General features: G+C 39.1%; 3 protein-coding genes across 4 annotated transcripts; 1 reads left to right on the top strand and 2 right to left on the bottom strand.

The window, feature by feature from the left end:
* Positions 1-368: 368 nt before the first annotated feature.
* Positions 369-1613, bottom strand: LOC129770336 (transcription factor Adf-1-like). 2 transcript variants are annotated; one of them, XM_055773083.1, is made up of 4 exons: positions 1413-1613; positions 961-1126; positions 649-887; positions 369-589 (listed from the first exon to the last, which is right to left on the bottom strand). In XM_055773083.1, the coding sequence occupies exons 1-4, from the start codon at positions 1546-1548 to the stop codon at positions 570-572; spliced, it is 561 nt and encodes a 186-aa protein (XP_055629058.1). In that variant the 5' UTR covers positions 1549-1613; the 3' UTR covers positions 369-569. The 2 variants fall into 2 exon arrangements, with proteins under 2 accessions (XP_055629058.1, XP_055629057.1); XM_055773082.1 differs by having other exon boundaries at positions 369-887.
* Positions 1614-5311: 3698 nt separating this feature from the next.
* On the bottom strand, positions 5312-6672 carry LOC129768313 (ras-related protein Rab-18A-like). Its single transcript, XM_055769864.1, has 4 exons — positions 6419-6672; positions 6061-6228; positions 5733-6000; positions 5312-5681 (listed from the first exon to the last, which is right to left on the bottom strand). Exons 1-4 carry the CDS (start codon positions 6487-6489, stop codon positions 5586-5588), a joined length of 603 nt encoding a protein of 200 aa, XP_055625839.1. The 5' UTR covers positions 6490-6672; the 3' UTR covers positions 5312-5585.
* Positions 6673-11173: 4501 nt separating this feature from the next.
* LOC129769240 (heat shock 70 kDa protein cognate 5) lies at positions 11174-19815 on the top strand. Its single transcript, XM_055771353.1, has 7 exons — positions 11174-11455; positions 11691-11722; positions 13922-15207; positions 18398-18607; positions 18669-18856; positions 18924-19064; positions 19135-19815. The coding sequence occupies exons 1-7, from the start codon at positions 11393-11395 to the stop codon at positions 19225-19227; spliced, it is 2013 nt and encodes a 670-aa protein (XP_055627328.1). The 5' UTR covers positions 11174-11392; the 3' UTR covers positions 19228-19815.
* Positions 19816-24303: the final 4488 nt, after the last annotated feature.

Genomic DNA, 24303 nt, shown 5'->3' with positions numbered 1-24303 from the left:
GATGAAGACGATGGCCTTGAGGCCCAAGGAAGACAACCCTATGTTCCTATCAGATATGTGTTGAGAACGACGTCTGTAGCGATTGATGTTTTTGGGAAAATGTCTAGAACAGGAATTTAATGCCTTTGGGTTCTTCTTTCTCGTTATTAGTTTGTTTGTCTTGTCCTCTTGTCTCACCGTCGCCCATCTCCGACAGCCAGTCGTACACCTGATGAAATCTCAAACCTGACCAATCCCACAAAAATTGTTTTCCCCTAACCTCGAGTAATTTTGTATCTACTGCGTAACGCAATTGCTTATTACGTAATGGCTAATTAAATAAGTTTTACAAATATGAACGAACATGCTTTTTATTTTTATTTCGTATTCTCTTCGGTGATAATTTAAAGCATTTATATCCTCACTGCGGTCAATCAGACATGTCCCTGTCTCAAGCTGTCTCGTATAAACTAAGAACGCTGTGGCACCTTTCCAAAAACTCAGCCTCCAGCGATCGGGCAACTGACATCGGCATTTTGCCCATCAACTCGCAAAGATATTTTGCGAAAGCATCATGTCTGGTAGATGTATTATGCCTTGTATTCACATCCTGTCTTGTAGAGATATCATGTCTTGCAGGGGCATCACGTCTCGTAGAGGTATCATTACCTGTAAAGACATCGTGTCCCGTGGATGTATCATTACCTGTAGATTCGTCGGTGTACGTCGTTTCATTCGTATCAACGATATCTTGGAACTCTATGAAATCAACATCGTGGTGTTCCTGTTTTGCCAACCCTCGGCTTTCAAAGTCATCATCAACAGAGGCATTCGGTTCATGAGATGATTCGCCACAGCTGTCTACTTCAGATACTCGAGCAGACCGAGCAGATCCAGAAGCGTGGTTGCTGGCAATTATATAACATGAACGATTTGTTATCTTTGTCGACAAGTCATTTTTGCTATAGTTTTCTAACTCACCTTCTTTTGCGGATATGCGTTTTTAAAAACCTCAAATCTTTATAATATGGCCATGATGGAGCTTCAGCTAGTGCCGATGATCCCAAAGCTAAGTCCTGCGATATCGCATGCTCCTCGCGAACATATTTATCGCGAAGGCTTTTCCATCTTCCTTTCACCGTTGCAACTACAAGATTAAAGCATGATGAATAAATGATCACGATATTTTCCTCTTTATTTCGCGCGACGAATGAGGTGAGATAGCTCAAGTCACGGTGACGAAGACCAATGGCGTGTCTATAATTTGTCACTAAGTGAGATTTGAAGTCGTGTCCTCATATGTTTTCGACTCGGGTATCAAATAGGAACAGGAAAGTAATGTGGCTTCCACAATAGCGCTAGAAACCTTGCTATCTAACGTCATTCACCGCGCGGAATAATGGGGTTTAAATAAATGTTTAAATGCAACTTACCATCCTCTCCCAGCACTTCTGCTATTTGCGTCCAGGTTTTCTCTTTTTGGTAGTGGTTTTTATATTGTGGATTTTTCCTCGACCAGAGATACTCGTTGTTTCGTACCAATTTGATTAGTTTTTTCTCGAACATCATTTTAAACAAATTTTAGTTTGCGGAAATTTTATTTCTTGCGTCCTCTGCGTTCGCTTTAGATTTGTTTGAAAACAACGCTTTGACGTGAAGCTTTCCTATTCTGTCGCGTTATGCGCAGCGTCGCATCTTTGTTATGTTGACGTTTTGAAAATGTACCGTGCAGAATGACGCGTCGCGTCACTTGCGTCGTAGTACTAGATGCTCAGTCTTTTTTTTGGAGACAAAATCATTAAATCGAGCGAGCAGCAAAAACGCTAGGTTGGTGCAATCCATAAGCATGTAGGGTAACACGGGTGAGTAGGACATACGGGGTGATTTGGACCACCCCTTCATCTCAAAAAGTACGGCTCAACATGAATTTTATATTGAATTTAATAAATTTTGTCCTTTTATTGTTGAACCGTATGTACCTAACGTAAAAAAAAACTGATAAAATTCGATAGGTGGAAAGAAGCATGACCACAGCAAGCACATTGATTGCCAAAAAATGTGAGTTTTCCGATTGTGGTTTTAAGGTTTTTCCCGCTGATTAAACAAACTTTTCATGTATTGTGCAGTAAAGTTCTGTTCGCTTACATAAGAAGAACAATTTGATGCAGCGAAACTGTAAGTTTGATAACAATAAATGAAATTATTTGCATTTTAATTTTTGCATGTTGTGTGGGATGACATGGATACGTTTCTGTGGGGTGGATTGATCCTACAGGTTTGAGGCTTTTCTTTGATCTAATTGATTCCAGATGTCACGGAATTACAAAAAGAGGATGGGCAGACAACGTTGGAAGAAGGGGGATCTTGAAAAAGCAACGCAGACCATCAAGCACAGATTCCTTTCGACCAAGCGTCGAAAGTGTTTGAAAATACTCGAACAATAGTGAAAAGATCCATGTAGAATTCAAAATGGTCTCAATGCAATTTTTCTGGTTTGGAATTTGGCCATGTCACCTGGTATCAATCCCAGAACACTGTTACTGATTGTAACATTATCCTAAAATACTTTACATAAACATAAGTACGTTTTTTCGATGAAACACACACTGGACTAAATCACCCCACAGACGGTCCAAATCTCCCCGCATCAAATTATAATGTCCAAAAATCATCTCTTTTATTTCATGATATATTTGGTAATTAGAAGCTTGATATCATGATTAAACATTATGATATATATATATATATATATATATATATATATATATATATATATATATATATATATATATATATATATATATATATATATATATATATATATATATATATATATATATATATATATATATATATATATATATATATATATATATATATATACAATGTATACAATGTGACATTTTTTTTTATTTAGACCGTTTTGGTTTGAAAATATTAGGCGATTTGCTTAAGGGGTTCAAATTCCCCTAATTTCCCCTAGGTCCTATTGAAAAGTTAAGCGTGAATTATTCGTTCTTTACCTCTTCTGAACTTAAACTGCGAATCTAAAAGCAAATTTTTCGTTTCAACCCATTTGTCTAAACGAAAAAGAATATCACGAACAATAATTTTAATAATAAGAATAATTTTCTTCAACAATTTACGAATGCAAGATAGCATTGCGATTGACCTATACGAATTATGGTCGCAGGTTGGCTTGTTATGTTTTCGTATGGCTATAACTCTAACCTGTCTCCAGTCACGCGGAACAATGTTTAGCTCCAGAAATTTGTTGAACAAGTTCAGCATACATCTTTTGGCAGAATCGGGCAGATTATTCGGTATATCCACTTCTTATCCACTCCACTTCTCATTATATAATGATCCCCAATCCATTCCATTATTCATAACCCCTACCTCCCTTACCATTGACAAGCGAATATCCATGCTTGTCAATGGTAAGGGAGGTAGGGGTTATGAATAATGTCCACGTGCACACGCCTAATAAGTATAGTATAAATGAAGTCTGAAATTTGTTCAGAATTTTCAAGATTTTTCAAAAATGTCAACTCTTAGTACTTCGAATTTTTTTTAACACGTTGACTGCCAACTACGAGATAACTCGTAGATTGCGATCTTTTTAAGGACGCCAACTACGAGTTATCTCGTCCTATGTTTACTTACCATTTTTATGAAAAAAGCAACAAAATTTTTTTTTTATGATACTTATGTACTAGAATTTGAGTTTTTAATAATATAATGTGATAAAATCAAATTGCCATTTTTGGCCAGATTTCTGAAAATTGCCTTGGCAGTCAACGTGTTACAAGAAAAATTGAGCTACCCATCCGTCTTTTTCTCATATTGTTGAATTTCTTCACTGTAATGTATACTTTGAGAGTAACCCCCATAAACATCACTCATATTTCGGGGATCAAATGTGTTAAATACGCAAAAGTACGCATTATGCATTTCTCTTCATTTCTGATATATCTGCGTACTTTCCTTGTGGTACCCGCAATCTCTTTCGATAGTGTGTCCTAATGTTTTATCATCTGTGCAGTTTCTTAGTTTTTTTCCCAATCTTCTTTATACTTCGCTTCAAAATTACCTTATATTTTTCTATTGAGTGGATTTTAGGACAATTGGTGGATCTAGGTTCTTGTCACTGAGACGAACCAGCCCAGGAGGCGGAAAATCTAAAAAATATGAATTTAAAAAAAAGGTTCTTGTCAATTAAATTTAAACCAAACCAACCAAAAAGTACATCATATAAACAAGACTGTAACAAATATATTTGACTTTATGTCTGTCGATGGCAAATCCGGGGTCCGTCTAAAAAGAGCGACCACTTTCAAGTGAGTTTTGGGATTACCTTACCTTTGCTTCGATCTCCTGGTTCCTTGTCGATGGCTAGACCTTTTTCAAATTGTAACAGAACTTGAAATACCGTGAAGTTTTGCACAGTTGAACAGTTCAGCCGTCTCATAAGAGTCCGGATTTTCATTCCTGCAGGATAGATTCGCGCTAGTTCTCGGACGGATATGCAAATGAAATGAAAACTCATCTTGACACTTAAAAAAAATAAATTTATATTCTCATACTGCTTTACGATTCATTCTTTCCCAGCAAACTGCTATCTTTTTAGTATTATGGTTTTTTGATTCTCCAAAAACTTTGTCAAATATCGTATTTTAATCAGACAGCTTTTAAGCTATGATTCTCTAATAACCAGTTGCTATTAGAATTGGTCATAAGATATTATAAGATATATAATGATAGTATGTATGTGCCTAATTATTTTATTCTATTATTTCTTTTTTGTGCTCCCGTGGCCGAGTGGTTAGCGTCACACGTTATTACGCCGGAGTTCGGGTTCAATTCCCGTTCTGGACGGGGGAATTTTTCGTCAAAGAAATTTTCTGCGACTTGCACTGTGGTCATGCGTATTCTAGAGCTTGCCACTCAGAAAGTATTCATGGCGTGTTGTTTTGCATAGAAATCTCAACTAAGTACTAATAAAAATGACGCAAGTAATTACTACGTTGAGACGGCGAAGTTCCTCTAGGAATCTCTAGGGAGAAGATGTGCCAAATCTTAAAATAATTTGTTCGAAACCTATAAGTGATGTTTTTATGCGAAATCAACAACAGAAAAATCAAGATTACAAGGTTACTCAATTCGCGGATGATTGGGGTTCTACTGTTTGTTGATCAATAGTGGAAACAGTTATGATTATGTAATTCGCTGAGTACATTGAAAAAAAATACTAGAGGCGAAAGAACTGCAAAGTTTAAAGCCTCTCTAATACAAACAAGGAAAAAGGAAATAAGTACGCGCAACTAGTCGGTTGAATATATTTATTACACTAATAAATCAGATTGTTATATGATACATTAAAACAAACGCAAAGGTTCACATTACTACTCAATAAAATCTAAGCTACTCTTTTGCACAAGTTTATAGATTCTTACATTCCCACCTACACAGTTTAGTTAAAAAACATTCCTGCTCCGTCGTACGCCCCATCCCGAGTATGCAGCCAGGCAAACCTGCCCAAATAGTGGAAAACGAGAGTAGCTGTGCACAATTATGGCTTATTGCGTAATCTGTTCGTCCAGCTATTAGCACGAGCATGATCCTGGATTCGGATTTGCGCTGTTTAGACCCAAAGTGTCGCCATATTCATTGCGCTCCCATAGTCCATCTGTTTCCATGATCTGAAACCATCTACAATAAGCATCCGCATAACGATATATTCATTAACATACCTTCCTAACAACCTCCTGAAATGCATCTCTCACGCCTTCATTCGTTTTGGCGGATGTTTCGATGAACAGTGTGCGGTGTTTCTTTGCGAAGCGGAAGCCTTCGTCCCTGCTGATAGCCCGATCCGTCGAATCGATTTTGTTCCCCACAATCATTTTAGCCATGTTATTCTTCGTGCCGTAAATTTCAAGCTCATTCAACCAGGATTCCAGCTTCTGAAAGGTTTCCTTTTTTGTGACATCGTACACCAGAATGGCACCCTGCGCGTCTCTGGAAATGGTTTCGTGAGCGGGGATGAAAATCATACATTTGTTTGGAAGTCAAGAATACCTGTAGTAGCTGGGTGTTAGTGTTCGGAACCGTTCCTGACCAGCAGTGTCCCAAATAGCAAGCTTCACTTTAACATCGTCTATTTCAACTATTTTGGTTTTAAAATCCACTCCAATGGTTAACGCTTGGTCCTTGTCGAAATCATCTTCCGTAAATCGTAACATTAAGCTACCGAAAAAGAAAATGATAAAAACACAGCTTCAGTCAGTTAATGGACCTTTACGTCTAATTATAGAAACATGGAACACACATGATATGTTTTTATGGTGGGAATGATTAAGACAATAAGAACATGTTTTCCTAAAATAGATTGGATAGAACGAAATGGTAAGAATGCTAAATCATGCAGTGTATTTACCTGGACTTTCCAACACTACTTTCACCTATTATTAAAATTTTAAACGTAGCTAGAATGTTATCCTGTTGCATTTTGAACTGTAGCTGATATTAGCACACTCTAGAAATTCTCTTGATTACGTCTTCTGTGAGCTGATGCAATTATTTATTGGCATTAATTGCTAATGTAAAAAATATGTTTTCCTAGATTGCGGCGTATTACCTATGTTTTACGCGAAACAAGATCTGAATTCTAACATCAGTGGAATAACAAATGATTCATCGTGTTCATTTTCTTCGTTTGACGTTTTATTTTCACGCTTATATTTACATTCATTTTCAAGAAAATTCATTTAGTTCATTCGTTTCAACTACAACAGTGGGACTCACAATTGATACATTACACATGTAGTTTCTGAGCAAATTTTTGTTCTTGCAAAAAAAACCGTAGAATATATTCATAATGATTCCCGGAATAAAGCGCAGGAGAAAACGACTGCAACAGAAACCACTACTCATAAAAAGTGTAGTAGGCTATAAATATTGTGGCGCGGTATTGTATTTCATAACAAGTATTAACCGGGCAAACGTATCGCCCCAGGCAAACGTAACGCCCCGGGCAGACGTATGCCGTCCGACGCTCGCTAGAGCTCGGTCGGACATTGCTAAAGGATCGTATCCTATGTTTCAAACTAACCGGGCAATCAGTGGATCCCAGGTTTGCGTGCGAGACACCGCCGCTTCCGACGGTTGTTTCTGTTGCAGTTGTTTACTGTGGCGATATATTCTGGTCACGATTCATAATATATGCGCATAATGATACCTGCGTTCCTATAGGTTTTTGAGTATGGTATTTTTTATATCAAACCGATGTTTGACGCGACGAATTCTCATTTGTACGTGATGTCATAAACATAAACATGTCATGCAGATACATTTCTCGGACGACTTTATCAGTATGGAGCGATATGCATATGCGCACACTACACCGATTCAGTACCGGCCGATAGAAAAGTTTGATAGGCTTCCCGATTGCATTGAAACTATTCGGTCGGTCAACTATCGGCCGTCCGTTTAATCAGTACTGGATAGCATCGATCTACGTACACACGACGACTGTTTATCGGTCGATAGTTCAATTCGCTCTCAATTTTGGCATTCGACATACGTGCCGTGCGAATTACTGAGAATGGGATGTACCCTATACTCTCGGAATCACTTTTTGATTTTCTTTCTCCGTTCTCTTCTCCGTTGTGCTTGACAACAAATACTGTCTTTCGAGAAAATTCGGCCGACAGTTGGCTAGTGTGCGCACACTTTACCAACTCGACTGTTTGGTTGGCTCGGTGTGCGCACTAGCGACCCAACTCGACCAAACTATCGGCTGAAAAAAAGTCTGCAGTGTGCGGGGGCTCTAATTGTTGAACCACGTTTTGTTTCGTGTAGAGTCGTTTAGTTCTTAAAAAGTAAAGAACTGTTATTGGAATCGGATACTTGATTGTTCTTAATTTATTCGAAAATGATTGCTATTGTGCACCCCTTTGCTTCCATCGTTGGTTCTTCTTAGAACTAAATATTACTTTGAAGCGCAAGAGTTTATTTTGTATTCCATTGATAACATAATACCACGATCAAATACATTTTATTTTGAATTTTTTTCGATGAAGTGCAATTAACAGGAAGCTTTCTGGAGCTTTTTTTATATTCTCTGAATAGTAGTTCAAGTTTATGGTCGGTGTTATACAGTGAATTCCGATTATCCGCGAGCAGTAGATCCGCGGAACGGATTATCCGCGAAAGCGAGTACCATAGTAATTCTATAGTCCTTCCTGAAATTCGTCAGTGAATGGTAGAATTTTGCTCTTTTGTTTTGGTCATGACTTCCACATTATCAGACCACTGGTGTACATGACCATACAAATGGATAGTTAGATAATTTCTGTATTGATAAAACCTATTTTTTCATGCTGAAATATCTTTTGTTCGTGTTTGTATCTTGTTTTTAGTCTTTTAATGCAAATCCGCGTGACCTTGCCAGACTATTCCGCTGATAATCGGGTTTATACTATATATTGGAACAAACTATTTTTCTAATGTGTGATTACGTCTTTTTCGTACCTCTGATTCCTTTAAAGCGAAAGAGTTTATCAAAGTTTCTTTTTGTAATTTCTTCGAACAACTACGAAAAAGAGGCAAGCTTAACCCTCTACAACTCAACCCCGCCTTTAGACGGGCTTCGCGGATTTTCTTTTCAAATTATTCAGACATTATTTTCAATGTTCAACCCTACTAGTACGTCTTTAGAATATTTTCATCTATCACACATACACATTGATTTATGCTGGCAGCTTTCTGCTAGGACTATTTTATGTTGAATGTCGGAAATTCGATATAAAAGTGGAATGGGTTTTTTTAGACAAATAAAAAATTGGGTCTTAGAGTGTTAATATTGTTCTTCCCAGTAAATGTCTTCTTTGCATAGCAAAGTATCGGTATTGGTGTTCAGTTCAGTTCTTTGCTTTTAAGAGCCTTTAAACTTTTCAGTTCATTAGTATCTAATATTGGTGTGACATAAAAACGTTATATATTGTAACAAACTGTTTTTATTTAGCGTGAGATTACATCTTTCGGGAATTTATTGGGTGTACAACATGAAAACGGAAAATCTTTCACATTGCGTAAAGTATCCGATTTCGAGAGCTTATTGCTCAACTGCTGGAAGCTTCAAACACAGAGAATTTATTCGCTCTGGTTTGTCTTCAAAACTTGTTTCGAAAGTCCCGCCAATTTTTGATTCAATAGCAAACAGGAAAAAATAAATTCAACGGTCTAGTGGCGAGGAGAACTCATGAAGGGACGAATGACCATCGCGTTAAAGTCCCTTAAAAAACAAACTTGAAAACGAGGAGAACTCAGTGCTTTTCGAATCGTGAGTAAGTTTACAGATGCCCAAGTTTATTGTATATGGTGTACCTTTTATCACCGGAGAACGAATTAAAGTTCAGTATAATATTACAAGAGCTGTTCTGACGTTTCATCATACGAATTTAGCTGAATTTAAAAAAATATATAAGTTATTTTTTTTGCTAGAATTCTACTTACTGAAGCTTCTCATCGATTTAGAGATGAACAACAACACTTGACAAAAGAATTAGAGGTACACAGCATTTGGTACTTTTGGGACAGTATTCCTGTAATTTACTCCGAACTTTGATTGATCGGCTTAAAAAAACACGTTCAGCATCAATATGAAATGTTCACCGGGGTTTTGAGCATACATTAGGCTAGAAATCCAATATTAGCTAACATTAGAACTCACTACCATATTTGCAAAAACAAATTATCTATGTACAGAATTTATTGGAGTTTTCTATCTTTTGATTTGTGGTGCGATAATTTTTTATTGAATTATTCATCATCAAAGACGAAAGGGTAATTTTTCTTTCAAGCAAAAATATATCTGTATGGAAAGGACATGTTAAAACTTTCTAGGAATCAAATAAAAGCTGCTTATTAAAATTAAATGAATTAGCTGTTAACTTGATAAGCAAAAAAATGCGTTTACGAAAAGTTTGAGAAAAAAAACAGAAAGAAAACGATTTTTTTTCTTCTCGAAATTTTTGTCCCTTACACCTACATACACCAAAATAAAAATATGTTCGCAGAATATTCCAAAACTTGAGTTGACCCAGCAAACATTAAATCGTATAATTTTGCACGGGCCAAGTCTTACAAGAAATCCGAATTAATTATAATCGCATATAATATCAATAAAAGTATGTATCGTGTTTATTTGAAATCGCATAAAATGTAAAAACTCGATTTTATATACCATTATCAAATTAAGTCGCAATTCGGTATAATAAACATCATTTTTATGATGTACATTGTCGTAAAATATAGTTAATCCGCATCATATGCGTATATTACGCTGATGCAGTTTGTGTGTCGTATAAGCGTATAATTTAAATCGATTCAGTACTGTAGTAAATCGTGTTGCATGCTGAAGTAAATCTTGAAACATCATTACATCATATTGAAATGTCGATGAAATGTTGATGCACTCGAAAGTTTTAACCGTTGTTGAATTAAATTTCAGATAGCCGAGCGAAATAGCTGGTGAATGATAATCCAGACGACCGGAGGTCGAACCCACATCGGAGCAGTTTTCACCAAACATCAATCTGTGCCATTTTAAACATTCATATTCCACTCCCAACACAAGTCAATCAACCAATTTTTATTTCTACTAACATATATACTCATATATAAAAATGGCGATTCGTGAGGCTATAATAAACATTTCACAAAAATATTTTGCGCCATTTGTTTTTTTCTATGTCTGTAATAAATCATATATAAGTATGGCAAAAGTCGTATTTGGTGCTTTGACAATTCATGAATATATTCATATGAGATCGCAATTCAATTTCAACATAATCGCTATTATAGCCGGTCAAAGTTGCATATTCATCCAAACAAATTCGGTAAGCATTTGCCATGTATGTATATGGCCTCCACTTTTGCATGCATATGCCAGTTAGGCACATTATATGTCAACCGAATTTTAGGGCATATGATGTTATATATACGTTTGTTATGCGATTTAATGTTTGCTGGGTAGTGGAAATTCGGAAAGATGAATTACAAAAATTGTACCTCCTTCGTAATCGGAGTGCCCTTCTACTTGTTTGTTGACATAAAACCAAAATTCACCACCAGGGTGAGGCCGGCATTCATGCGTCATTCATAAATGCGATCCTTCCAGAACTCGCGCACAAAGAATCTCGAACGTCAGACAAGCCAAATCTGCTCATTTGTAATCGAACCAAGACTCTAGATAGAGTTGTTTGCGAGAGTGAGATATAGTGGCTCGTGAACTTGTGGAAACACCGATTCTCCAAGTGTAGTGTTGCATCATAACTTCCAGAAACGTGATTTTCGTGAATCTTGTATTCTTCTGCCACACTGCGTGTCACCGAAAACTGCTGCAATAATGTTGAAGGCGGCGAAATTCCTCACTCGCTCTCTGGTTGAGAACCGGGCACTGCTACAGAATGTAAGTACCGAAAAAAAAAAATCTAGCTTTTTCTGTGATCGGCGCTGATACATGGAACATAGTCGGAAAATGGGTGGAAGTGAGGTTATGCAGCAGAAATGCTTGTGTAACATCTTGCTGCTATCAGGAGCACCCATGTTCTGTTAGATCGAGCTCAGCTTTGAGCCGCTCGATTTTTTTGAATGTAAATTTACATAAATGCAGTTGACTTATCATTCTTTTTTTTGCTACACAGGGTGGAATCCTCGGAAATAATCTACGATTCAAGTGAGTATTGCATACGAAGTTTGTGAGAAGTTGGAATGATTAGTGGTTGTGAAATGGAAATCTGTTTTCCGTTTTGAAATGATTTTTGCCTTGTTATAGAACATCCTAAATGTAATAATATATAGTGTCGGACACAACATTAAGACCACTGCTCAAGCAAAAAAAGAAAGTGACAAGACTTTGAGGAAAAATAATCCAATATAGTGCTTCAATCAATTTATAATAATCATTCATTAAAAAATGCGTTTTAAGTATACTGAAGTCGCTTTTTACGCGGATTTCGGAATTTACGCGGTTTTTCTACGCTGATTTTGGAATTTTTTTTTTTTTACGCAGCACGTATCAACCACTTAAAAAGAAACTCCAATGTAAACAGATTTATTGTGCGGATTTCAGATTTTACGCGGTTTTCTCTTACGCGTTTTTTACGCGGCACGTATCCCCCGGGTAAAAAGCGACTTAAGTGTATACTTAACAACTAAAATGACGTGACAAAAATTAAGACCGGTTTTAAAATTAAAAAAATAAAAACAAGAAAATTTACACCTTGAAAAGTTTCTAGAGTTAGTACTTGCACCGACCTTTCCACGATTTTCCATAGGTTTATAAGTGACTGCGCTGGCCACTCTTACGTTGATTGTGTTATCCTGAAACCATCTTTTATGGTCTTGGCGATGTGCTTCGGATCGTTATACTGCATGAGATGCCATTTCAGGGGCATCTTCCACTCGGCGTGTGGGAGCATAACATCCCTTAGGATTTGGGCGTAGAGATACTGATCCATGATCTTACCCACCCAGCACAGGGGGGCCAGCCCTGTACCAGGAGAAGCACCTGCACACCATAATGTTCCCTCCTCCATGCTTGAATGTCTTCGTGGTATACTGTGGCATGTAAGCGCAGTCTATTGGGCGATGGACCTATTTTTTCCCCGTTCAAGCGGATGAGATTTACCTTCATCTCATCCGACCACAGTATATTCCGCCACAACTTTCCTTTCTCCTGTCCAATTCAATTGAAGAGGTCTTTCATGAATTTCAGCCGCGCCTTTAGATGCTTCGTCGTCAGCATCGGGATCCTCCGGAGGCTTTTACCGCCTCGCCCCTGCTCCACCAGTCGCTGAATCGTCCGGGAATTCACGGACAAGTTTAGTTCGAACCGGATCTTTCACGAGGCCTTGAAGGATTTTTCGGAGGCTCGCTTTATGGCAGTCATTTTTCGCGGTCATTTTCCTTGGGCGTTCAGTCGTTTCGAATTTTTTGTTGTCGCGGAGGGCATTAAACACGATGGTCAAAACAAAAATCGTCCCAAGAACTCTGCGATTTCGCATTGGTTGCTGTTGGCTTTGGACATTTTGCGGGTGACCATCCGCTGTTTCCGTGCAACTAGAATTCGAGAATTAAAACCTTGCATACTTCTTGTTTGCATGATAAATACTTACCACACAAAATACTACGGAGAAACAACCATTTTTCTTCAAAAATCGGTCGAAACAACACTCGGAACAGCCGAATCAAGGAACTGGCTCTAAATTTTGTCACGTCATTTTAGTCGTTAAATATGCTTAAAACGTATTTTTTAATGAATGACTATTGAAAAACAAATGTTTATCGATAGATAGCCTGAAAATGGCTACAGTGTAACATAGAACAACCAAATTATCTTAAGATAAAAAATGTACACGAATAAATTCGGGTCTGTTACAGCTAAATTGATAAATAAGCCTAATAATATAAACAGATGGATAAAATAGATAAAAAAACATTGATGTTCAGTAAATTTTGTTCAAGATGGGGTGTTCGGAATTTGAGTCTGTTCGGAATATGAGTCAAAATGGTATTTGCAAATCAATTTTATTGAAGTCATGTGGAAGAAAAGACACTACTGTATTCAAAAATAAAATTACTTTCGCGAAACAGTACCATTTGAGCAATGAGACAGTACTATTTTTGGCCAATAAAGTTTAAGTGTTTGGAATTTGAGACAAAACGGCAAAAAAGACTGCATTTAGACTAAGTTGTGTACCGCTGTTTATAACTTCCTGAAGGTTCAAATCAAGTCATGAACATGTATGCATAAAATGGCGCATAAAAATAATACAGATAGTTGGTCTCTGAAAGGGTCAAATGAATAAAAACGACTAAAATCGGTAACACAATCTGCTGAATCGATACTCATAGAAAAATCTCCTTTCCACAGATCCGACACTGTCAAAGGTGCCGTCATCGGTATTGATCTGGGAACGACGAATTCGTGCGTCGCTGTGATGGAGGGCAAACAGGCGAAAGTTATCGAGAATGCCGAGGGTGCCCGCACAACTCCTTCACATGTGGCTTTCTCCAAAGACGGCGAACGGTTGGTCGGTATGCCAGCGAAACGTCAGGCCGTCACAAACTCAGCCAACACTTTCTACGCCACCAAGCGATTGATTGGTCGCCGTTTTGAAGATGCAGAAATCAAGAAAGACATGAAAAATTTGTCCTACAAAGTGGTCAAAGCTTCCAACGGAGATGCTTGGGTTCAGGGTGGCGATGGTAAGGTATATTCGCCCAGCCAGGTTGGTGCTTTTGTGCTGATGAAAATGAAGGAAACTGCCGAAGCTTATTTGAATACGCCCGTCAAGAACGCAGTTGTAACTGTTCCTGCCTATTTCAATGACTCGCAGCGACAGGCCACCAAGGATGCCGGACAGATTGCTGGTTTGAATGTGTTGCGTGTAATTAACGAACCAACTGCTGCTGCACTGGCTTATGGTATGGATAAGAGCGAAGACAAGATCATTGCTGTGTATGATTTGGGCGGTGGTACCTTCGATATCTCCATCCTCGAGATTCAGAAGGGTGTGTTTGAAGTGAAGTCAACCAACGGCGACACTATGTTGGGTGGGGAGGACTTCGATAATACAATTGTGAATTATCTCGTTGCGGAATTCAAAAAAGAACAAGGCATCGACATCACCAAGGATCCGATGGCCATGCAGCGTCTGAAGGAGGCAGCCGAAAAGGCCAAGTGCGAGTTATCGTCCTCTGTTCAAACCGATATTAACTTGCCTTACATCACAATGGATGCATCTGGACCAAAGCATTTGAACCTCAAATTCACCCGAGCTAAGCTGGAGCAGTTGGTTGGGGACTTGATCAAACGTACGATCGCACCCTGTCAGAAGGCTCTTTCCGATGCCGAGGTATCCAAGTCGGACATCGGGGAGGTTCTGTTGGTCGGTGGAATGACTCGTATGCCAAAAGTACAGCAAACAGTACAGGAAATCTTCGGCCGTACGCCCTCCCGTGCTGTGAATCCCGATGAAGCCGTTGCCGTTGGCGCTGCCGTTCAGGGTGGCGTGCTGGCTGGTGATGTAACCGATGTGCTTCTGCTAGACGTTACTCCTCTTTCCCTGGGTATCGAGACCCTCGGCGGTGTGTTCACTCGTTTAATCACCCGCAACACAACCATTCCCACTAAGAAGTCACAAGTTTTCTCGACTGGTAAGTGTGTTTTTATTAGTAACAAGCTGATCCGGCAAACGTTGTTCTGCCATATAAATTATATCTAGTAAATATTTTGAATGTTAAATGAAACATATATAATGTATTGTAGACGTGTTTGACTGTTTCAACGATCTATAAAATTAATCGATTGTGATCGATTGTTTTTTGATTCAATGTATTTCATTAATGTAACTGATATGTTTGATCTCTAAAGAGTTAAACGTGAGTCGAAAAAAAGTAATATAGTTTTGCCGTAAAGTAGAAAAAGGAAATGAAGAAAATCAATATCAATTTCGTTTGATTGCTGTTTCGGTGGAAAATACGCGCTTGCCGTTTCCAAGACGGTTAGATTTATAACTGTTCATGAAATGACATCTTCAATGGAGCTGATGTACCTACCTATTTTGTAGTGCATTTCTTTGTCGTTTTCATTTAGTAGAGTATTTACATCGGTATTCTGACTTTAAAATACATACATATTTCATCCATATTCACGGACTTGCAAATGTATTTATGTTTTACATCGAATTGCAGAACTCAACATTGATATGAACGTTGAGTGTTTTGTTCAACTGGGCGAATATGGCACTACCCAACGATTGCCAGATCAATCGTCTGCATTGTTGATTTTTGTGGATGATTGTCTGTCATTGTCGGTATTTCTACGTTGATATATTGGACATAAGATACGGAATCGTGTCGTCGGTGCAATCTTTAGATAAACGCCTTGTACTTATTGTACTCTAAAACTTTTAACGCCATGCAAGGCATTAAAAGTTTTAGATCCATGCATGAACCATGTTTGGGGTAACAATATCGAACAGTAGATGCTGCGTACAAGGATCCCCCATAAGATTTTCAACAGGATTCAAGTCTGGAGAGCGATCCGGCCAGTCCAAAAAAATATGTTTTTGGTCCTTAATCCATTGCTTAGTTTACTTGCTGGTACGAATAGTAGCATTGTTTTGCTGGAATGTGATTTTTTTGAGACGTTATCCACGCAAAAATGCACGAGCCTCCACCTAAATTCCTGGTTGAAAGATACTGTTCCTCCTTCCGTAAATCACGTCGTTGAACTATTAGGACCATCCAAATTGAACTTTTTTTCGTCAGTAAAGATAACCTATACATTGAAGAACTTTTCGTTATGGTATATATTAAAATGTATTCTTTTTGAAAAATTCTTTGTCATAACATACCATGCCCCACTGTCGGTTCATGTGAGCTTGTACCTTTTAAGCCCTGTTTATTTGAGGATTTTTTACCAAAACTTGACGAATTGTCACCCGAGTCACCCGATTTAAATTGAAATATTGCTTTATTTGCAGAAACGATTTTGAGGTATTCGAAGCTGTTCTAGCTATTTCCGGCTTATCCCGGTCAGAGAGCTTCGATTTACGTAGATCTCTCTCCTTCTTACCGTATCCTTGAGGATTCGCCAAATAATATTGAGCACTACTTGATGGGATCGTCCAATCCGACGAGCAATTTCTCTGATACCAACGTTTTCTTGGTGAAATGCGTCGATTTATCTTTCTTCTCTTTCCGTGAGCACTTTTCCCCTCGGTATTTTCCAGATTTATTGATCAAAACAACTAAAACAACGAAAAATGTAACTGGTCTTATAGAAACTTGACAATTGAAAAATACAAAAACACCCGTTCACGTTCAGCGCTTGCACACACACATGTGAAAATCATGCAATGTATGGTAGTCACCAATACTTAAACACTAGAATATAAATTGGAGCATTGTTTTGTTTACAATGACACAAATCAGCAAGATCATTACCTGGTCTTATAGAAGTTGGACAGAGTGTAGAAGACACAGTCCTGACCCTAACTTACCTTTTTTTTATGAATTTCCTTGCATTTCCACCAAAACTTTATCTATAATATAAAGTAGAGATGAAACGGATATCCGGTAACTATCCGGTATTCGGCCTATCCGGCCAATATTTGCTATCCGGCTGGATACCGGATTGTGACTCACTATCCGGTCGGATACCTGATATTCGAAAAAAAAACAAAATTTCTCATCAACATAAGGCGTCGTGTACAAATTACGAAACGCGATAAGGGGGGGAGGGGGGTCGAGGTTGCGTTACTTTCTGTGTATTAGAGATAGGAAATTGCGTTACGTAATTTGTGCATGACGCCTAAGATAAATTATAACACAATAGCATATAAACACGTGATTTGAAATAAGGTGTGATTACTGACATGCCAAAAATGTTATGAAAATTGAGTTATCATCAACATTTTATTCAGCTTCATCGCTTTCGTTTCGTTGAACAGTTGATGAAGACGGCAATAAGATGATTTTTTGTCGTCCGTTTATTTTTCGAAAACTCCTGAATGGTCTGACCTGAACCTCGGGTCTGAAAAGGTTGCTATCAGATAATTTTCATCTTCTAAGTAGTTAAAACGACCTCTCTAGCGTATAAAGATGTTCTCGAACGAAGGAATTCCGGTGTTATTTATGCGGTCTCGTCTTTATCCAAATACTTTTTTGATGCAGAGAATGTATTACCTTTTTACATAGGACAAACCTTATATGTAGAACTGATTTTTCATTTCAAATTTTCAAAGTTTTAAATGCGTGTTTATTGCAACCGAAAATCCATAACTATTTTTGATTCACATAAATGGAACACGGAGCTCAGTGTCGACCATGTCGAATTGCACTGCATGGTTGGCACATTTACACAACTCGATTGGTTTTGAGTCGAACGGATTACACAATGCAAAATTACAATCCGTTTCAATTCTGACTCGATCGGATTTCAGAATACGGGTTAGAAGTTAATCAGTAGACAGATCTGGAATTCCTAAGAAAATTACATTATCGATATTCTCTGGGCCTATCGATTTTGTCGACTAACCAAAGTAGAAATGTGTGTATGAGGTAATCTTTGTGTTTTCCATTCAACCGAATCAAGCAAACCATTTGTCATGACAATTGTCATGCGTAAATGCGAAAACAGAATAGAAACATACGGTATGAGGCATGATGTCGACGCCAACCTCTCTCAGTTTCTATTCTGTTTTCGCTTTTTCGCATGACAATTGTCATGACAAATGGTTTGCTTGAACCGAATACATCCAGCCATATGTGGGACGAGATTTTTATATGTATAGAGAAGAGATGAAACGTGGGTAAAACATACGTTTTTTTCCAATTACAGCTGCTGATGGCCAGACGCAGGTCGAAATCAAGGTCCACCAGGGTGAGCGTGAGATGGCTTCCGACAATAAGATGCTTGGTTCGTTCACTTTGGTTGGTATTCCACCAGCACCACGTGGAGTGCCACAAATCGAAGTGGTCTTCGATATTGATGCCAACGGTATCGTGCACGTTTCGGCCAAGGATAAGGGAACCGGAAAGGAACAACAAAGTAAAAAAGAAAACAACACTATTGTTGATTTTGTTGCGTTAACACCCGTTTACAATTGCAGTCGTTATCCAATCATCCGGTGGCTTGAGCAAAGATGAAATTGAAAACATGGTCAAGAATGCCGAACAGTTTGCTGCTACAGATAAGCTTAAAAAGGAGCGCATCGAAGCTATTAACCAGGCTGAAGGCATCGTTCACGACACAGAATCGAAAATGGAAGAATTCAAGGATCAATTGCCTAAGGATGAGGTAAGGGTCATATCGTTTACATCTCACTGGGAGTAGTTGTATTCATGATATATTTGTCTATTTTTAGTGTGATAAACTGCGTGAGGAAATTGCCAAGGTGCGGGAAATCCTAGCCAACAAGGACGAAGCCGATCCAGAGGAAATCCGCAAAACCGTCGGTACACTTCAGCAATCATCTCTGAAGTTGTTTGAGATGGCTTACAAAAAGGTTTGTTGCGTTGTGCACAGTAAAAATTCGCTAATGCGCTTTAACGTGTAATATTGTCTCCCACCAACAGATGGCTTCCGAGCGCGAGAGCAGCGGCAGCTCAAGTGGCAGCAGCAGCAGTAGTGAAGACGCAGAAAAGAAGGAGAAGGAGAACAAAAACTAATCCATTACTTTAAAAAAATACATCCTGTAAAAATAGTTTTTAGTTTCCTAGTATTAGTTTATTTTGCCGGACATCATCGATAACCATTAATATACAATTAGCCACAACTCCAGGTATACAATGCATGTGTGTACTATCCGTATGTTTACCTTTGTCAACATGTTGTCTATACATAGGACTAAAACACCACTGCAGGCGGTTTAGTTGACTGATTCGGACTACGAACACAATTTCAGTAAGGGATAAAGATTGGATGAGCATTGTATAAATCACAATTCCCAAAACACAGCACACAGCAAAAGTGCACAATTTGAACCAAAATGATCGGATAGCATAGTGTTTTCTTTAGCCTTAGTAGTATCATATTGGCAAGCGAGAGCGAACTATTCCTATTGATTGATTCATGCATACATAATCTCCTTGTGGTTCGGACCGATTTGATAGGGAAGAGAAATTATCGAATAGTGTTGTTATTATATTTCGACTCTGAGAATCAATAAGTTATATTGAACGACGACTATCGTGCTGTATAGTTGTGCCCCCGAGGAAAATCATTTCCGATGCAATAAAGTCATAATATCTAATGAAGTTTTATATGATTGTCGGATTTTCTTTTTTTTCTGAATTTATGCAATGATAATTATTTCCAATAACTCTTCCCTCGATTTTTTGGCAGAATTATCACACTTCTTGACTAGGCGAACCTATCTAGAACATTCGACCTGCCCTCGTCCTTTTTAACGCCTATGCGCTGCGGAATGCACGTAACGGCATGCTCGTGCTTTTGAGTCCTGACTAAGAAATTGTCGAACAATTGCGCAGGTGCTAAGGATGATCGACTTTTGGATGCAGGACAATTCCAGTTCCAGTGAGAACGATCAGAACATTTCTTGGAATCTCCCTTAGTCCCACGAATTATGCGACCGTGGGTCTGCTTTTGATTTTGGTTCAGTGGAATAGCGAGATCGATGATGATGACTTGTCGATCGCTCTTGTCGTAAACCGTTACATCTGGACGGTTGTGGCGGATCGACAGGACGGTCAAAACAGTGGGCTTCCAAGTTCGAAACGATCAGGTAGGTACCAATAGTTTGGAACGTTGTCTTCTAATAGACCACATTGCGACAATTTTCTATGAACAATGCGGGTCACAATGTTATGGGGCTGCGTTAGGCAAAACGGGACAAGCTCCTATAATGTGCTTTAAATTCTTCGGGTAGATGGCACATCTGGCAAATGTCATAAACATCTCGATGTCGAAATCCGAGATATGTAAAAGATTCGCCACGAACTATGTCTCTTATCTACTCGCCGTCATAGACCTCATAGCCTCCGGTTTGGGTGAGTTGTTCTTTCAGCAGATGGACACTGCGGAACTTGCCATAACTTATCTTATTTTCTTATCCCATTTTAATCGTGTACATGTTACATGTCTATGGTATCTATTAATTGTAAATTACACAGTAGCTGTTTTAGGCGTAAAAGTATTCCTTTTGTTATTCCATTGTTCAGTAGACCGGACAGAGGAGACAGTTGATATGATCATTGTTGTGTTACTAATAGCACAACAGCCTGATGTTTTTATTTTTGAATCGATCTTCATCGCTGATAATTGTTGTTCGGACGTAGTTATTCTATAACAACACAAAGATGGTCTATTGAGGGCCCTGAGTTTTGAACTCACGATCGATCGCTTAGTAAGTGAACGCGCAACCAATGTGGCTACGAAGACCCCCATATCTTATCTTGTACAGTAATTTACATTTAATGCGACATTTAGTTAATTGGACAGGCCTGTAATGCGACACGTTTAATTGGACATTTTTGTGAACATCGAGTTCGGGGCCCAAAATATGGCCCCACATTGAAAGTCGCCACCAGACATCGACACTGTACCACTCTCATCGTCAATGTCCAATTACAGGTCAATATCGCCCTCAATGCATCACTGAGTGGTGCCTCGGCATGTCGCATTAAATGTAAATTACTGTAGCCATGACCGTTTCTCTTGAGTGTTTTTGTGACTCTCTACTATGTCAACCCGGAAAAGCTCTCAGTAGCAAGAGACCCCTCGAACTGGGTCTCGGGATTGGCTTACTTCTGGGTAATTGTTTATTTGTTTAGATATAACATTCATCTGACAACATTGTCTTAATGAATTAAAACTTGTAAAATAGTCAAACAAAAACATGGAAACGTGACATTACAACATAACATTAAACACATCGGGACTCTCAATTCGGTTTCTGAAGTGTAGTGATGATTCTCCAAAGTCAAAAATTATAGGAGGTTGTGTCCAAGATACGATCGCATTGTTGACGTAGAACAACGCTGTTATTTTATATAAGTCGCTTATTTATACCTTCGGATATTATTCTATAATGCTATGAAATTTTAGAAACAACTGTTGCGTTGTTGTTGAAAGTTGCATTACTTTTTCATTCTCGAGAGAAGCGCAGCTGTCACCCTTAGCGGAGGAAGTTTTGCTACTGGCAAGCGAAACCTAATCACATACAAAATTCCAGAACGACATTTACTTTCTTGGTGACTATACAAGCGAAATAAACTCTTTTTGTTAATAACCTCGAAAACAGTAGCAATGCTTCATTATGATCAATATTAGCGCAAATGCAATCCTAGTTGAAGGCAGTTTTGCGACTGGTACGCGAACCTAAATAACTTATAACATTCCAATAAGACATTCAAGATGCTTGGTATTCTCTAAATATTTTTTGGCACACAACCTCAACGCCTGCTTCGCCATAACGTCAGTTTAATGCATTGATGCATTCTCAAATGCACCAACGAAGCCCTTATGATGACGGAGAACGAACAATGTTAACTGCTTGGAAAAAGACTGAATTATGCCACACAGCTTGTACTCTGCCCATGGATGCGAATTCGCTGATGAATTTGTCAAGAGCGGCCGCCTTCACCACCAGCGGGAGGAGCTTGATTTTGGTTGCTGCCTGGGTAACGGCGTTTACATTTTCGACCAACGCGCCGAAATCACCTATTTCGCTGTTGTTCGATGCGGTGTCACACTCGCGAAGGCTCGGTTCAATGCGAGCGCTTTTCACTGCACCAACATCGCGTGCATCATTAGATGACGCTTGCCTCGAAATTTTATTGCCCCTGGCAATGCGTTCAGTTTTTGCAGGGCTCGAGCCTGCCTTCCTCTTCTTCGTACTCATCACACACTACACGAAGCGTCCAATTTATGACGCGGAAAGAAAAACACAATACGAATAACGCGAAAAACTAACAGAAAAACCAAACGAAGATATCCAAGTTGGATTACCACTGGTGGGGTCCAATCTAAGATCGAAGCGCAGCGGAAGCAAAGTGTACTGGATTGCTCAAAAGTTCGATGTCGAATGAAAGTTTTCCTCAGCGAGATCCACTGTTTATACTCTAGGCAAGTATTCCCCTTCATTCTTCTACTATTCCTTCGTTCACGGAGACTTGCAATCCTACGATTTCCCCTCCGTTAGTCGTCAATAAGTTGCTCGTTATTGACATCTCTGTTCGGGAATGTACACAAATGGACAGAACAAATGTATGGGAAAATGGAAATTCGTTAAATGCAACAAAATTAGTTTCTGCGTAATTCAACGCTTGTTCGCCTTCGTTCCGATCCTCAACAGCCAACACTGCTCCTCCAGTAACCGATAATGATAAAGGGTGTGTCACATCAAATTGCATCACGGAAAAAACGCTGTAGAAATTTAATTTTTAGGAATTATATCTTCAGCTTTCGCTTATAATCAGATAAGAGTGTATAGATCACGTTGGCCATGCTTCACTGTCAATTTTTCGTAAATTTGGAAAAATGTCGTCGAACGAAAAAGAGCGTCGTGAATTAATCCTGTGCACTCATTTCGAAAATCCGGAGTTGTCACATCGGGACATCGGTAAGATGCTGGGAATCGTCCAATCCACGGTCAGCAGAATACTAAAACGATACTTCGAGAACCTAACCATCGACCGGAAGGTGAAGAACGGCAAAAATGGATGCTCCGTCAGTGAAAAAGATCACAAGCGCGTAGTTAAGCAGTTTAGACGTGATCCGAGAAGTTCGGTCCGGGATATCGCCAATAAGCTGAATTCGTCAAGTTCATTCGTCCAGCGGACCAAGCAGCGGGAGGGCCTGCGTACATACAAGGTTCAGAAGGCTCCTAACCGCGACGAAAGGCAAAACATGGTGGGGAAGACGCGAGCCCGGAAGCTGTACACCGAAATGCTGACGAAGCCGCATTGCCTGGTAATGGACGACGAAACTTACGTCAAAGCGGACTTTCGTCAGCTGCCGGGCCTGTTGCTCTTCTCCGCAGAGGATAAATTCAGCGTTCCGGAGGAGATTCGCAAGCAGAAACTATCCAAGTTTGCCAAAAAGTATATGGTGTGGCAAGCGATCTGCTCTTGCGGAAAGCGGAGCGCCCCCTTCGTGATGACCGGCACGGTAAACGGGCGATTATGAAGCAGGCCCTCCGGAAGAACCCAAAAGTTGTCAAATCGGAGGCGGACTTCAAGAGAAAATGGATTTCTGTTAAAATAAAACTACAACCTGACGTTGTACAGAACCTAATGGACGGGGTAAAGCGGAAGGTGCGAGCATACGGGCTTGGGCTCGAAGTATGTATAAAAAGAAAATGCCAAAAGTTGTTTAATAGTTTTTATTTTACTGTCTAAAATTTTCAAAAGGATCGGTCTACTGGGCGAATTTCTACAGCGTTTTTTCCGTGATGCAATTTGATGTGACACACCCTTTAGTACTAACGGAGGATGGTGCAAATCCACCACTAGCAGTGGCGATACAGATTCGTTGATAACAATGTTAATATCGGGAGCACAAAAAACCAGAGTCAGTGGACGGCCTCGAAAATTGCGAGTGAAGTTACGCTGCTGGAGATCGAGAAAGGTAACTCTATCCAATAGAACAGCACTCGCCGCAGAGGTCAAATACGGGTTCAGATCAACAACAGAGTTAGCGTGTAATTCCCATGCAATATGAGGCTTATTGTAATCGCCACATACCAATACAGTGTCATCAGAAGACACACGGTCACACAGCTC

Source organism: Toxorhynchites rutilus, chromosome 2 (assembly GCF_029784135.1).
Source record: "Toxorhynchites rutilus septentrionalis strain SRP chromosome 2, ASM2978413v1, whole genome shotgun sequence".
Taxonomy (NCBI): Eukaryota; Metazoa; Arthropoda; class Insecta; order Diptera; family Culicidae; genus Toxorhynchites; species Toxorhynchites rutilus.
The sequence above is the reverse complement of the archived record's forward strand: the minus strand, read 5'-3'. Positions and strand labels throughout refer to the sequence as shown.

Bases quoted from the DNA above. Each gene is read 5' to 3' on its own strand.
- LOC129770336 (XM_055773082.1), bottom strand. From the start codon at position 1,548: ATGATGTTCGAGAAAAAACTAATCAAATTGGTACGAAACAACGAGTAT. The intron at 1,127-1,412 runs GTAAGTTGCATT...TTAATCTTGTAG, and splicing joins AGAAGTGCTGGGAGAGGATG to TTGCAACGGTGAAAGGAAGA. The intron at 888-960 runs GTGAGTTAGAAA...TATAATTGCCAG, and splicing joins ACGCATATCCGCAAAAGAAG to CAACCACGCTTCTGGATCTG.
- LOC129768313 (XM_055769864.1), bottom strand. From the start codon at position 6,489: ATGCAACAGGATAACATTCTAGCTACGTTTAAAATTTTAATAATAGGT. The intron at 6,229-6,418 runs GTAAATACACTG...CTTTTTCGGTAG, and splicing joins AGTAGTGTTGGAAAGTCCAG to CTTAATGTTACGATTTACGG. The intron at 6,001-6,060 runs GTATTCTTGACT...AACCATTTCCAG, and splicing joins CTAACACCCAGCTACTACAG to AGACGCGCAGGGTGCCATTC.
- LOC129769240 (XM_055771353.1), top strand. From the start codon at position 11,393: ATGTTGAAGGCGGCGAAATTCCTCACTCGCTCTCTGGTTGAGAACCGG. The intron at 11,723-13,921 runs GTGAGTATTGCA...TCCTTTCCACAG, and splicing joins GGAAATAATCTACGATTCAA to ATCCGACACTGTCAAAGGTG. The intron at 18,857-18,923 runs GTAAGGGTCATA...GTCTATTTTTAG, and splicing joins ATCAATTGCCTAAGGATGAG to TGTGATAAACTGCGTGAGGA.